General features: G+C 39.5%; 1 protein-coding gene across 1 annotated transcript in view; it reads right to left on the reverse strand.

Annotated features, from left to right (window-relative positions):
• The window catches only part of SLC7A11 (solute carrier family 7 member 11), a 176,049-nt gene extending 160,931 nt beyond the window's left edge, over positions 1-15,118 (reverse strand). The window contains exon 1 of the mRNA XM_075257537.1: positions 14,544-15,118. Coding sequence (XP_075113638.1) covers positions 14,544-14,832 — 289 coding nt within the window. The 5' untranslated portion in view covers positions 14,833-15,118. The remainder of the gene's footprint in view (positions 1-14,543) is intronic.
• Positions 15,119-16,578: the final 1,460 nt, after the last annotated feature.

Consider the following 16,578-nt stretch of genomic DNA (forward strand, 5'->3'; position numbering starts at 1 on the left):
CTGAGGACAGAAGCTATTCAGATGGTGGTGTGGTGGCAGGAGGTTTATTAAAGGTTATAGACTTTCCTGAAGAGGTGAGTCTTCAGTTTCCTCTTGAAGGTTGTGAATGTAAGAGACAGTCTTATGTATCATAGTAATGAGCTCCAAAGTATAGAGTCTGGGTCTGGGTGGAGAAGAAAAGCAGGAAGTCTCGAAAGAATCAAAGATTAAATGTGAGAAGACAGCAGGGGACTGGTCAGAAGTGTATAGGGCGGGAGTGAATAGGTGTATTTACATGTCCAGTTTTTGTTGGACAGTAAAACAATCACTTAAAAATATTGACATGTTCTTCATGTATATATTTTGTTGGACACACAGACACTATAGAAATTAACTGTTTCATTTATGATGCCAAAGTAATGTCTGTTAGAAACTGATCAGTGGTTTGGATATAGACCAAAAAGACCAATGAAATGCATCAGATTTTTTAGCAGATCATTAAAAATGAATTCAAAATGGATCCAAAATGGAAATTGACAATTGAACATCAAACTTGTTACAGATGCTAAACGCATGCAAAAAGCTGTCAAAAAAGAACCGATACATCTGTCATGTGAATAGAATCTAATTGTCAACAAAGTACATGTAATTTTTAATTCCAAACAACGGTTAATCTGATAATCTACACTATTATTCCACCCTTAGGCTATGGCCTCTTGTTGCGGAAACACAGCTTTTTTTGTGGCAGTTTACTGAGCCAAAGCCAGGAGTGAATTGAGCATAAGGTAGAAGTATAAGGGCTTCCTGTATGTTTCCTACTCATTTTGTAGCTTTTCTTGGCTTTGGCTCAAAAAACGCAACAAAGTCTGCAACAATAAAAGCCACGTTAAGCAGTATTACATTAGTTTCTATACACAGAATTTGCTTTCCACAAATATTTTTCCAATGTATCTTCAAGAGGCACAACTCTACTGCCTAGAAAAGTGAACTGATGTTTAGTTAGCACTAGGATTTGGATCAAAATCTTCATCTCCAGGTATGAGATTAGTGCTTTGTTTTACATTCAGGACACTTAACCACTGAGCCACTGTTGATATGTTAGGAGAGAAGAGAGATTCCCATGATGTGCACATCTTAAGAACTATGATCAAAAGTTTAGTGTTTTTTTAGGGCGAGAAAACAAATAGTAATTATCTCTAGACCGAAAGATGAAGAGCTGATTATTGACTCTCTAGTGTCCCACATTGTTATCTCCACTACAAGTAGACAGCAGCTAAGTGTTTCTGTCACATAATTCTTCAGATTTGTCTATGGATTTACTTGAGAGCATTCCATTAGGGATAACATAGTAGATATAACATTTAGCTACAAACAAGAGCAATTATTTAGTAGTAAAAGCAATAAAAGAGAAATAATGGATAACTAGGATTATTTGCTACATTAGAAACTATCCCTGAGAGATTACTAATGAGACTCAAGTAATTAAAGTCTTTTGTAAAATAAAAAAAAATCTCTTTAGATTGTCTTTAGCTTCCAGGCACAGTTTAAATAAACTACAAAAAAAAGAAAAAAAAAAAACACTGCCACTATGTGAATACAAAGTAATCACATATAATTTAATGAATGTGAGAATAAGAATTGTGTATATAACTTTTTATAGCGCACAGATAAAACTGTAAAGGTCTCAGGGTTAGAAGGAACACTTAATAGAAGATCAACAGCATTTACCTGGATAACATAATAAGAAATTGTTTGCAAAAACAAGTATGAGTCAGAATAATAAGTATGAAAATTCAATTAAAATATTGATCTTCACAGCGATAAGCATAACTAAATTCACAATGAAATAAAAGTTGACAATTATAACTACACTGATGTGACAAAAAGTAATTTCTCTTTGAAATATGTTGTCTTACATATCAGGATATAATTACCAAAAATCTTGTCTTCATCACATCTCAAAATTAGATAAATCTATTTTCACATGAGAAATAACACAAAGTTGATTTTAAGAAGTCAACTTGAATAATAAAATGGAAATAAATAGAACATCTAATGCAGCCATGTAAAAGTAATCCTGTCCTGCAGGGTTATAATCACTGGGCCCTCACAGTTTGCAGTGTGGGTCTTCTTGGTTATGATGATAGAGAACTTGTATATAATCCAAAATACAAAGACACATGTATGGGTGCACAGTGGCTCAGTAGTTAGCACTGCAGCACTGGAGTCCTGGGTTTAAATCCTGCCTAGGACAACATCTGCAAGGAGTTTGTATGTTTTCCCCATGTTTACATGGGTTTCCTCCAGGTACTCCGGTTTCCTCCTACATTCCAAAGACATACTGATAAGGAATGTAAATTGTGAGCCCTATATGGGACACTGACTGTCAATGTATGTAAAGTGCTGCGGAATATGATGGTGCTATATAAGTAAGCATAATAAATAAATAATGTAATCACATACATAATACAGATAGAGACATAACTACACTTACACATATATGCAGATGTATGCTGCTTTAGCTAAGTAGTTGTCAAGGAGCATTATTCAGAGCAAAACAGAAAGCAAACCAATGGACAATTATACTCCACGGATCAGTGACTTTGGATTTCTTGTTTGTAGCTTTTCGCTTAATCAGTAGTTGTTTTACCATTATTTTCTAATATTGTCATGGCTTTTCTGTTCCACAAAAGGTTAGCATTGACCTTGGTTATTGGCTATAAAACCATATAACCACAGCAAGTAGACAGTGTCAGTGCCCAGCATCTAAACAATACCTGTAGCGGCACACTCTGGGAAACTGATCTCTGAAATGTATGGCCTGTCTGAAGGATAGGCCATACATAAATCCATTCCAAAATCAGAACTTTTACCATGACACTAGTCATGTCCACAGGCAGAATTGGTATCCCAAGAAATTACTAAATATTCTAGTAGACAATTTTATAAAATTGCAACCTTTCTAAGTTTAGTTTTTAACAAGGTTGTGTGATTAAAACTAATGACAGTAAGTAATCTTATGTACTTTTGTATAAGTATTGTTATTAAAAATGCTTCCTTGCAGAAGTATCACATCCACCTGCTTATACTAGCACCCATTTGTGTTAGGTCTGTGCATATCATTCTAGTGACAATCTATTAGTCATGCATGCCATCAAGAATATAATACAGCTTTTTGTCATCCTCATTGAAACAGGCATGTACATCTTTTGGGATGGACATAGGCTTTCCTTCTGCTTCTCAGAGAGAAAGTCCAGTAAAAGCAGCAGCACTTATAACAGTAAAAAGTAGACATTCAGATACATAATCCAAGCAATAAGGGAGGGAGTAATTGGATAAGCCCATTACTGCAGACTTCATTTCTGCCTGCAGCACCCCAGAGTGCTCCTGCTTTTTTTGTTTGTCTTTTGTGCCTCTGGGTTGTGGTTGTGTGCCCAGTGTTCTCTGTTCCAGTTCTGTGTATTGTACATATTGTTCTGCAGCTTATCTTTTTTTGTTCCTTACAGTTTCCTCCCTTGTGTTTCCAACCTCACACTCGGTACATCTGGAGTTCAACTGTGTAAACATTGGACTTCATGCCAGGAGGAACAGTGGAGTTCTGTGAGAGGAGGAGTTGGCCCAGTACTTTAAACAAGGTAACCAGATCCATGTCAGGACTATCCTGCACTACAGCCCTCAGTTTCTACTCCTTCGAGAGGCAGAAAAAAGGAGTAATAGTTGGAGTTGAAGTGGAGTTTAACCCCAGAGTCGTAACATCCCTGGGCACCCCTCTAAGACCAAGGCTGGGGAGTTGGGCAATGGAGAAATACATAGATACATGTATGTAAGCACATACATACATTATGGAGCTCCTTATTGTTTTACTGTTCAATTGGTGAGTAAAGTGACACCCTGTTTCAACTGCATATCTGTCTGCCTGAGTTGTTCCTGCCTTACCATCAGGGTCCTTCCGATTTCCATCACACTAGCTCCAACTGGAAGGACTTCTGGGGAAAGTACTACCACCATCAACGGGTAGTGCTGCAGGACCCCCTTCAGCAGTGTCTGGCCTAGGAGCAGAGCTGGGGAGAGTGATTGAGTGTGCTCAGTCTAGCTGGTGGCACATCCTCCGCCACTACTACTCCCACCCTTCAGTTTCCTCCATCTGGGCTGCAGCATGCCCAAAGAACGTTTATGAATCAGAAAATCTGAATAATCACCAACTCTGGTGTGATACTGCCTTTCCTCCATGGCGTCAAGTGTCTTCCTTCCTCTACCTCAAGCACTGCTCTGCATGCTGATATGGTGAACACGTGTCTGTCCCTCTTCTTAAGGATCAGCACATTGTCCCTAGACAATGTTTGTCATCCTAACCCTAAGCCTTGTGTCTGTGCAATATTGGTTCATAGCTTTTTTAGTTCCAGTTAGGGTTTCTAGTTTAGTATGGACTACCAGTTTTTGACTTTAGCTAGTCTTCTGGCTTTGTCATGATTCCTAACCATTTCCTGCTTATTTACTGTGCTTTGACCCAACTTGTCTCTGACTTACAAACCTGGGCTGTTCATCCTGACCTTCTTTGGTCAGTCATGCATGAACTCTGCCTGCTTCTGATCACAGCCTGTACCTGACTACTCTCTTGCCTGCCATCGCTGTTATGCACTAGTGTCTCATGGCTTCAGAGACTAGACATCTCATACCTGTGACCATTATAAGAGTAAATATACCAAAAGTATAGCACGTCTATTGGAGGAATAGGTATAACCCATCATAATTCAATCCTACCTCCCTCCCTCATTAAGCCCTTCAAACCTAGCATGTCTTAAACCACAAACATAGATATACAAACACAAAACTGGAACAGGCCAGATGGTTATCGACACTCAACATATCCAACTACAGGTTCAAATATAAAAAATATATACCTTTATTAACACAATGTTAAAATTATATACATCAATATAGAGAAATACACATATACTGGACAGATGCAAAACACCGTATAAAACAGTACACATAGATGAATCTTAGTGAAATAGTATTGCACATATATATATAGTAAGATGAACTACACCTGATGCAACCTCCACAAACAATTTAATAAATAATCACACTACCCGAATGCAGCTAAACTACTCTCCTAGTATTGACTAAGCATGTATATAGTCATAATATCCTGATTGCAGAAAGAACACTCTCTTAAATTCCACATAAAGTCAGAAAATGACCAATAATATGTATTTCCAAAGCAGGAACAGGGATAAACCCATGTTTACAACATATTGTCATCAGGGAGGCAGAGCCGCAGGTATAATGCACACATAATGTAAAATACAATAAGGATAGGTCTACATCAAGAGGAAATATGCCATCTTACCCATATAGAATCACTGTGATGTAAAGCAAGAACACCTAGTGTCTGTTTGTCAGCCCGACGTACGTTTCGGCACGCTAAGACTTCTTCCGGGGGTCGATAACCATCTGGCCTGTTCCAGTTTTGTGTTTGTAGACCATTATAAGAGGTAGCAACCTAATAGTCTTCCATGGCAAAGACCAGATTCCCTGTACCGGGGTTAAAGTGTGGGATACAAGACTGTGCACCAATGTAACCACCTGGATCAGCTGCCTGTTTGGAAACTCTATTTTCATCTGCACCTGCTTCTACTCAAGTCAAGGCCTAATGTGTGCCTCAGCATGTGCAACAACCAGAATCTTATTCACACAGTAGCAGTTCCACAGCACATTTACCTCTACTTCCTTGCTATGACTAAGATACAAAGTACTGTTACTTGAATCAATGTATTATGCATTTCATATGCACATGCTAAGGTAGCGTTATTATTTCCCTGCTATCTTGAGAATCTCCACCTAGGGATAAACTACTTTGGAAATGACCATCTTCTATACAGTTTTAAAGTAACCAGACAATTTGATTGTGGGTCAGTACACCATATAGTTTTGCACTCTGGTTTCTGAGATTACTTGCAATTAGATACATTGTGGGAGGGCTTTGCCAGATACATTAAAAATGAGTTAGCAGACTTCCTGATTTCTTTGGATACCTATATCAATTTACAGTTTAGGAACTGTTTCAGAGTCTGTGCTCATGAGAGTAGGACACCTGAATTAGTAGCTTTGTTTCAAAGCCCTCTGTTGTCTCCAGCAGTTATTCCCACTGAAAAACCTATTGGTGCAGATCTCTGACCAGGAGTACTTGCAAAAATACAAAAAATCTGTGCTTATGTTGTGATGACAAGGGCCATTATATTCAGAGTTTCCTACAGAAGTCTGGAAGCTCCAAGGAGAGACAACCATAGGTCGAGTAAAGTTCTTTCCAAAGTTTTTAAATTCCAGCTACTCTTGGCTGTGGTGGAAACCACTTTGTGTGGCTTACCTTCTTGGTCAGCCTCTTCATCCTGTATGTATTCTATCTTCATAGCCTTCCCCTACTGTCTTTGATGTAGGACAGTAATTCAAGATATCAATATCAAGATTCTGGAAATTTTTCTGTGGTATGTTGAATAATAAATTGAATAAATTTCCTTGGCCACCAACCTTAGGCCATTGGACAAGTGTAAAACATCAATCAAATTCTGAAAATCTTTCTCAGGCACTTCTTACTTGAGACAAGTTCTCTGGTTCTTTTTCTTTTCACACTATATATGGTCGTCATAGAGTCCCTCTCCCTGTTCCTGCTTCCTCTGAGGTACCAATTGCTAATTCTATTTATGGGAACTGGTAACAGATCTGGCTGCAAACCAAATTACTCTGATTTATCTGCTATATGCAAAATGAAGTATATAGATCAAAGACATAGGGTGATAGGGATAGGGTTTGGTTGTCTTTTAGGAATATTTGGATGAACATACAAGTTAATTCCATGGTGCATTGGTGTGTTTGATGTCCTAAGACAAATTACCCCAGTATCCTACAGACTTTGCCTGCCACCTACTCTCTTCTGAAGACTTTGGTCCTTAAAATACAGGACTCCCATTACTGTATCTGCTTCTGTCAGTTCCAAAAAATAATTTACGGTGGATGAAATCTTGAATGTCAAGAGAGTAGGGAGAAAGATTTTCTATTCAGTGGATTGGAAGTAACTTGGTCCTGAAAATAGATTCTGGGAAACTGAGGAGAACATCAATGCTCTAATATTCCTTTGTGCTGGATCCAAGGTGAAGAGGTTTAAGGGAAGGAATATAATGATGTACCTGGTGCAGCTTCACCCACTTGGTACCCGCTTTAGGTCACCATGAACATACAAACCTGTTTTGTCTGTCCAACCTTCTGCTCGATTATCCTCTATATACAAACTCTACCTACCTGTGACCTCAGATTGATAGTAACTGTTCTCTTGCCTGCTTCCTGCTGCTTTGCACTGGTGTCTCAAGAGCTCAGGCCACTTGTTACCTACACTTGGACAACACTGAGGGGTATCAAGTCTCCTTGGAAGGGATAGTAGTCTTCTTGGGTAAAAACCAGGGAAGCTGCTTAGAAAATGCTCTTGGGAGTGCCCCAAAGCCAAACCAGGTAGTTGGCACAGTGGGTCTACATCCGATGACACACTGACCTTATTTGATTATAAGGAATGTGCCATAACATTATATGATGGGATTGCCCCTTTAACAAGAATTGTTTATTTTTTATTTACTGTAATAATAAAAGTCACATAGAAAAAGCAGGGTCAGGGGATAATCATACACATTAGGGAGTGTGTGCCTACATAGGCGAACGGAGACTTACAAAGTCATTCCTGCTCCGCTGGGGATTCTGGGTAAAAATATGCAAATCTATTCTCCAGGATGTAATTAGGAGAACAGTGCCTCTGTATGCTGCCCTCTAGGTACTGTTCTCCTAATTACATTCTGGTGAATAGAAAAAGCAGTAAGATAATGTGAAACTTAAAAAAAAATTGCTGCTATTATTTCTGTGTTTTTAAAAAAAAGTGATGATTCTATTTGGATTTTGCAAATTATCAAAACTTTGTGTTTTTAATCGACTGAACCAACTTTTCTCTGAGGCTTCAGATGCATCAACCCAGAAAAGCAGAGACGCCTCTGCATAGCTGTGGGAAAGTATATGGCTTTGAAAGGCTGTGAAATTAAAACATGTCTAGACTTCAAAAGAATAGGCAACTGCTGGTAAACATCCCACCTCAGCGAAAATTTGAAGGCATCAGCTCTACATTCATGAATACTACTTTTCTATTCTCACTAGGCTTCCTGGCTGACAATTTTTCAAATTCTTGGTGATATTTTTTCAAGCATTAGAACAAAATAATTTCACAGTTCTCTAACATTTTCAATTAAAAACTGTATGACTCCTACACGTAGGGGAACTATAGTCCAGCAGTACCATTTTCTTTCTGCTTAATAAAGATACCCGGATGGGAGGCGCTGGGTAATTGCTGTTGCTACTCTATGCTACGAATAAGGCCTAATTCATATGTGGTATTCTGCTCAGAATTGTATAACAGAATTTGCAAACCAACTCCAGAAGTAGAAGGATAAAAATAGAATGGAAAATTTGCATCATCTCCATTTTTTGGTCTTATTGCTATAAATTACTGTCCAAAATACTGGCACGTGAAAGTGGCCTCAATGACACAGAGCTTTTCAGATAACGTATAGTCTCTATCATTGGTTCCCAAACTTTTTTAAGTACAACATTTTTGCTGGGGGACCCTTCTACCGTGCATTCAAAAAATAAATTTCACAAATGTATTTTGCTTCTTATTCTGCCTTTTACTCTGTTCAACAGAAATTTTCGGGCCCCATAACAGCAAAATTTGTGGACTCCTATTACTTGCATCATAGTACTTTCTACAGTATAATGTTCCACAGTATGTTCATACAGTAATATGCCCTACAGTGCCTCCGATAGTGTAATGCTCCACAATGTCTCCATACAGTGTAATCCTCCACAGTGAATCCACATATAACACTCCACAGTGGCCACACATACTAAAAAATACTCCCAAGTTCCCCCCACAGTATAATACTTCACAGTGGACCCACACCCAAAGCAACCCCACATGGTATAAAATGCTCCTATGACACCCACAGTATAATTCTCCACAGTTTCCCCACACAGTATAATCTGCTTCCCAATACATTCCCAATATAATGCATCCAGTGGCTGGAAGCCTTGGGCTAATTCATTAATAGAGATGTGTGAGTTCTACAAGATTTGTTTCAAAGAAGATTTGTGAGGTTTACCCCCAGATTCATTTCGGTAAATCATTGTATTCTGGTGTCTCCTCAGAGTATAATAAGTTAAGGCCCAGTGGTTCAGAAAACACTTATACTTACCCTACCTTAGCTCTCCTGGCCATCCTCCAGTCATCTGGCATCCTCTTCAGGTCTCATGCTGATGTCACGCATCTCAGGGTCAATGTTGAGGAGCAATCGGAAAGTGATTAGGCCTCAGTGGTCACATGTGACGCATTGTCATCAAGATGCATTGATCTAGCGTTATGACATTAGCGCAACCCACATGACCACTGAGGTCAAATCATGGGCCTCAGCGTTGACCCTTGGAGCACATGACTTCTGACAGATGACAGAAGAGTCCTGAAGAGGACATCAGGGTACCGCCAGACACTCAGGAGAGGGGAGTGTAAGTATGTGTTAGGGTCAGTGAAGACTGTGGAGTGCTCTGCTATAGATATAGCTTCTGATCTTATCAGCAGCCATATCAGTACTGTAGCAGAGCACTGCCTTGTGATACCTTTTTCACATTCTTCAAACAACCCCCACAGGAGGTCACAACTCACAGTTTGGGAACCACTATATAATGTAAAAGCTGTAGGCAATTTTCCTTGAATAGATATGTACACAACAATGAGTGAAAACGGTTTGTTCTCTGCTGCTCCATATCATGTGCTGATCATGAAATACCTTTAAATCTTCTATTTAATCTTTTATGTACGTAAATGCTCTAAAAATACCTTAAACCCTTTTAGTATAAAGTAAATAATTGTTAATGGTTTATGCATTGAGAGTATAATCTCCAATGACATGATTCAGAAAGCAACATGTTCCATTGTATAGGTATTAAGTTGTAAATCGGTTTAGTAGGATCTTACGTGTAAATGTAATTATGGGAAACAAACAGATTGGAATCAAGGTAATCCTTAACTTTAACTCATCAAGGAGAGTATTGGGTAAGGAATATGTACCATCTACATCCATGGATGAAAATAAAACTAGAGTTCCCACATCTCTATGTATCTTAAAGAGGACCTTTCATCAAATCGGGCCCATGAAGTTTTATATACTGCTGGAAAGCTGACAGTGCGCTGAATTCAGCGCACTGTCGGCTTTCCCGATCCGTGCCCGGTGTAAAGCGCCATCGGTCCCGGTACCGTAGGGCTTTACAGTCAGAAGGGCGTTTCTGACTGTTAGCCAGGGACGCCCTTCTGCCCAGCAGCGCCTATCGCTCTGTACTGTGGAGCGGGGAGGAACTCCCCCCTCCCGCTCCTGATAATACTCGTCTATGGACGAGCTGTGTGAGCAGAGGGAGGGGGCGTTCCTCCCCTCTCTCACAGCACAGCGCGATAGGCGCCGCGAGGCAGAAGGACGTTCCTGGCTAACAGTCAGAAACGCCCTTCTGACACTAAAGCGCTACGGTCCCGGGACCGATAGCACTTTACACCGGGCACGGATCGGGAAAGCCGACAGTGCGCTGAATTCAGCGCACTGTCAGCTTTCCAGCAGTATATAAAACTGCATGGGCCCGATTTGATGAAAGGTCCTCTTTAAGAACTTGTCATTGGACAATAAACTTGAATTGCTGTCAGAATATATAGGTCTGGTGTTAGGATACAATTATTAGAATTATGTACTTGATAGGTTATAGAAATATAAACCAGGCCTTGGAATGTGTGACCCCCAAACTCATACAGGTAAAATAAGCTACCCCTGTTGAAGGGGAGTACACATTGCTTAGGACTACCATAAATTTAAAATTAATATTTAAGTTTAATATTAATTGTATGGCACATGCATTAGATTACTTTAGCTGTTATTTTGTCTTGATGTCTTGGTATTATACTTTATGGTGGTATATACAGTACCTCTGCAATGTACTATGTGCTGTATACATTCCATTTCAGAAATAATTATTTGCCTTTGCTCACCAGGGACCAAGAAAAACCAGAGCTTCTAAATGGGTTCTTTAACTCTGTATATACAGAAGAACAGGCAGTAGTTGATGTATACTAAACTGGATAAATATAGAAATGGCCCAAACAAAGTTAAACAAATTAAACGTGAGCAAGGCCTCAGGTCCAGATGGATTATGCTCACGGTTACTTAATAAACTCAGTCCAGTCATTGCTGTAACCCTATTCTTAATTTTTAGAGAATCTCTAGTGAATGGTACAATATGGCTATGGCTGGCTTCAGGCAGATGTGGTGCCCATTTTCATAAAGGACTGTAGGTCTCCCTAGGTAATTACATACCAGTGACTTTAACATTATGGGAAAACTGTTCGAGAGGCTCTCAAACAACAATATACAGCAGTTTGTGACAGTACATAATATAAGTGACAGACAGCATAGTTTTAGTAAGGACAGAAGTTGTAAGACTAACCTGACTTGATTTTATTAAGAGGTGAGTAGAAGTCTGGACAGAGAGGAGGCTGTGGATATAGTGTTCCTGGACTTTGCAAACACATTTGACACTGTTCCTCATAGAAGTTTAATGGGTAAAATTAGGTCCATTGGCTTGGAAAATATAGTTTGTTATTGGATTGAAAACTGGTTAAAGGATTGTATCCAGAGAGTTGTGGTCAATGGCTGGTCCTCTGTTATAAGTGGTGTACCCCAAGGATCAGTGCTGGGTCATCTGTTATAAGTGATGTATTCCAGGGTCCAGTCCTAGGTCCACCGTTATTTAACTTATTTATTAATAATGTAGAAGTTGAGATTAGTAGCATTGTCTTCATTTTTTTCTGATGATACCAAGCTATGTATTACAGCACAGCCTATAGAGGATGTATGTAGGTTACAAGCAGAGTTGCAAAGACTGAGTGTTTGGGCATCTACAGGGCAATGAGATTCAATGTTATGCATCTGAATAAAAATAATCTGTATGCAACATATGCCCTAGGGGGAATAAAACTGGGAGAGTCTGGTGGTGGAGAAAGTTTGGGTGTACTTATAGATCATAGATTAAATGACAGCATACAATGCCAATCAGCTGCTTGTAAGGACAGCAGGATATTGTCATGTATTTAAAAGGAATATGGACTGGTGGGATGTAGGGATGTAATATTACCACTATAAATCATTGGTGCGACCCTATATGGAATATGGAGTTCAGATCTGGGCACCAGTTCATAGAAAGGATGTCCTAGAGTTTGAAACAGAGGGACACAAAATTGATAAGGGGCATGGAGGATCTCAGATATGAGGAGAGATTAAGGTTCCATTCACAGTCAAATCAGTTTTTTGGCGCTGATTATGACGCTGAATCCGCCTCAGAATCCACATGGAAAAAAAACCTCTCATTGACTTCATGGTGGTTTAATGACTTCCCCTCAATGGTAGATGTTGTCTTAATTCCTACATGTCTGATACATTGTTTTAAAGGTAATTATGCTTGCATATGCATGGAGGGGTATTTAGCAGGAATAGTTGTCAGTCAAACAAGTGATTGACAGCTTTCTAAAGTCTATGGATACTATGAAGGTGTTGGCCCAAGTTTTTATATTATTCCATAACTACAAAATATGGAATAACATGCTGATTGTCAGGGATCTGATTTATGTGACCCCAATAATCATGAGTACGCTCATGCTGTACAAATGACGCTAGGTTCACACCTGCTTTCTGGTCTCCGTTCCGTGGTTTCTGTCTTCTGCATGCAAGAAGGCGGAAACCACAGACCGGGTCCGGCCGTGAGCGGCGGTGAGCGTTTTATGCTCTCCGCCGCAAAACCATTTTTTTTTTAATCCGGACACAGAGTACTGCATGTCTGACTCTGTGTCCGGATTAAAAAACCCGGTTTCACGGCGGAGAGCATAAAACGCTCACTGCCGCTCATGGCCGGACAGCTTTCTCACCCATTCAAATGAATGGGTGAGAAAGACTCCTGCAGGTTTCCGTATCCTACTCTGTTTTGTACAGGAAACAGAAACCTGCAGAACGGAGAGCGGGCGCAGATGTGAACGAGCCCTGAAATGTCAGGCCAAGCGTGCACACTGTTGCTCCATTCATTCTCTACGGACTGCTGGAGATAGTGGAGCGCTCTATTCTCTGGCAGTCTTATAGACAATGAATGGCTAATGAAGTGGCACAATGTTTGCTTGGCCTGCTAATCCAATCAAAGTTCCCTGTGCTTAGAGTATAACATTAAAACTTTGGCCAACCTATTTCCAACAGTTATAGAAGTTTTATGAAAATCAATAGATCCACAAGGTGTCTAGAAAGTTATGCCATGACTTCACCAAGGCTTCCTTTACATGAATGTACTTTTGATCCACAATTGTGGATGTAAGTACGGATGCATGAATTTCTATAGCTGTATGACGGATCATATTAAAGAGCCTCAAAATATGGAGCAAGACCTGTCCGTATTTGTGGCCTGTCCATTCAATTCAATGTAAGGGTTAGTGAAAATCACGATAAACACACGAATATCAATCAGTTATGTGAAGGAGGAGTAAAGAATCTAAGAAATAATAAATATTCTTCAAAAATATATTAAATAACTGCTTATATCTCCCAAGGCTTAGGTTCCAGTAAGCTCACATCATGTTAATGGAGAATGTTAGGAATATATAGGAACACTAGCAATGCTCCATGACTATTTTCGTAATCCCTCAATATATTTAATAGATTGATGCCATTTATATTATTTGTGCATTATATGTCATAGTTTATGCTTTGTCTTGTAATAGAAGCATTGATATACTTTTCATTTAGGACTTAAATTATGTACATTCATTTCTTTTTTTTATTTGCAGTGTTACTGGTCTGTTATAGAGTCACAACTGCACAAATTCCCACTGTTACAATCTTAACATGTGCTGGTTTTACTTTATTTTTCATTTTGTTTCCCATTATATACTTCAATTCACAATGACTGTTGTTAAAGACATTGGCAAGGATCTGGTTAATGTAACAAAGGTAAGACCTAGTATTTACTGACACACCCTCCATACGTCAGACGAATAGCATTTTACACCATGGGAGCAGATGTACACAGACTCAGCTACATATATACGATCACATGCATTTCATATGAAGGCCGTCCCTGTGGATTAGTCAATTTCATAAACATCTGGTATGAAATGAAATGAAATTAACTAGATATTAACATAAAGCCAAAGAAATTCAATTAACCATAACTTAATCATTGTATAAATAGAATAAAACTATAACAGGGTTAACTGAAGTCACTTAAAGTCACTAAATGTGACATTTTATCATGACTTTCAGTCTAATAACAGCTGACAATGATGTTTTAAGTTTCCTTGAATGTTAGTGTATACATACAAGGTTGAGTAATTTCTAATGACATATATACAGGAACAGCCCACATGTATAATATGATAATAGTTATTGCAAGCATGCACTTACCAAAGAGAGAGAGGATGCCACATGCCGTCCACACAGTTAGGGACATTCCTACGCTCCCAGTGTGTTGTAGGATTCCTTTAGGGGAGATAAAAATCCCCGCTCCTATGATAGTCCCAATAATTATAGAGATTCCTCTCAACAAAGTCACCTTCTTTTTAAGTACCACCTTTCCTTTGCTGTCAGGTTCTTGACCCTTCTTTAAGGGTAACGTGTCTTGAGATTGCTTTTCCAGGTAACAGCTGCCTTTGGATATCATGGACACATCAGCGGAAGCAGATTTCTTATACATGGTTAAAAGAACAATTTTATCAAAATAAAATAGAAAAAAGTGCTGTGCAGGTAGAAGGTGTCTCCTCTTCTGCAATATACTGACTGTAATGTAAACTTTGTACAACTTGGAGCTGAAGATGTGCGTCTCAGTAACACCTGCTGCCTCTCTGCTGCCCTATTATTGGAGACCAAGTCAGCTTCCTCATGGGTTTGATGATTTGTACAGCATTTGTACAGCATTTAGTCTGCTGTCACACCAGGTTATTTCTGCCGAGTGATGATGCAAATTCCCCAGGTTTGCATCAGCCACAAGAAAAAAAAAAACTTTGTATTACTCAGCAGTTCTTACAAAGACGCATGTTGCACAAGAAAAAAATCTTCTTACACAAAATCTGGAGGAGTAACAGGAACTCCTGTTGTTATAAGCAGATCATTGTGACTTGCAAAAACTCCTTTGAGATAAAGAACAAAGCCGATTCACTCACAAGTTTTCTATGGAATGTAAAAGCTGGTGCTTCTAATTCACTTCTCTTACTCCGGCGTCAGCTCACAGTGACTGTGCACACACCTAGAAATAAAAGTTTTAATAGTTGTTCCATATGCTGAGAAAAAGTTGGCAGGAACAAGGAAATCCAGTACAGTAAATGCTGAAATTTCTCAATTTGCTTATATAATCCGCAACTGTGTCTTTTACGATCTGTACAGAATCCAGCATTCTGTATCTTTACAAAGCATTTCTGTCCCTATACTGTATAATATTAAGGCTAAGGCCCCACGTGGCGAGCTGCAGCCAAAAAGCGCTGCGGAAAAGACCACAGTGAAAACAGATTTTTTTTTTTACAGCGCTTTTCACAAAAAGTCTACGGAGCTTTCCTTTGTAGACTTTTTAGTTTGTATTATACCTATACGAAAAATAGCAGTGTTTCCCTAGTTATAGTTGACATTGACTTAGCACCATCTGAAGGGTGGAAAGATTACATGCAACACAATCACAGAAACAAAAATCGTTCCAAGTGCAATCTAAAACATAATTTTTAATTAGCTCCTAATAAAGACACTGCATGAAAACCAATAGTAAACGGTCCGTGCTAATAGTCTCTAGAAACAGAGGAGCGTACTACAATACTTAGATGAGTACCGCAATGATATGCTCCAAAAATATTATCTCTGAGCAGACATGTTCACCCTGGATACACCAGGGTTAATCATGGATAACTCTGCATCTGGTGCCACAAAATATACAGTAGTAGTTAATATACTCATCAACCAGGATACAGTTTTCATTCTTTAGATAAAATTTGTCAACCCTCAAAACTAGAGATGAGCGAGTAGTGTTCGATCGAGTAGGTGTTCGATCGAATACTACGGTATTCGAAATACTTGTACTCGATCGAACACTACTAGCTGTTCGAAGTTTAATGTTCGATGCAGAACCAGCGTTGATTGGCAGAATGCTATACATTCTGCCAATCAACGCTGGTTCTTGTCTTACCTTTCCGAAATCTTCTCCGCGCTGCATCCCCGGGTCTTCTTCCCGGTGGAATTCACTTTACCTAGGCATCCGGCCTAGGCAGAGCCGACTGCGCATGTGCGGGCATGCACGCGCATACACGCGCATGCAGTCGGCTCTGCTCAGGCGTCGGGCCTGGGCAGAGCCGCACGCGCATGCGCAGTCGGCTCTGCCTAGGCCGGATGCCTAGGCAGAGTGAATTCCACCCGGAAGAGGACGCGGGGATCCTGCGCCGGGAGAAGACTTCAAGCACAA

The sequence above is a fragment of the Leptodactylus fuscus genome, chromosome 1 (assembly GCF_031893055.1).
Source record: "Leptodactylus fuscus isolate aLepFus1 chromosome 1, aLepFus1.hap2, whole genome shotgun sequence".
NCBI lineage: Eukaryota > Metazoa > Chordata > Amphibia > Anura > Leptodactylidae > Leptodactylus > Leptodactylus fuscus.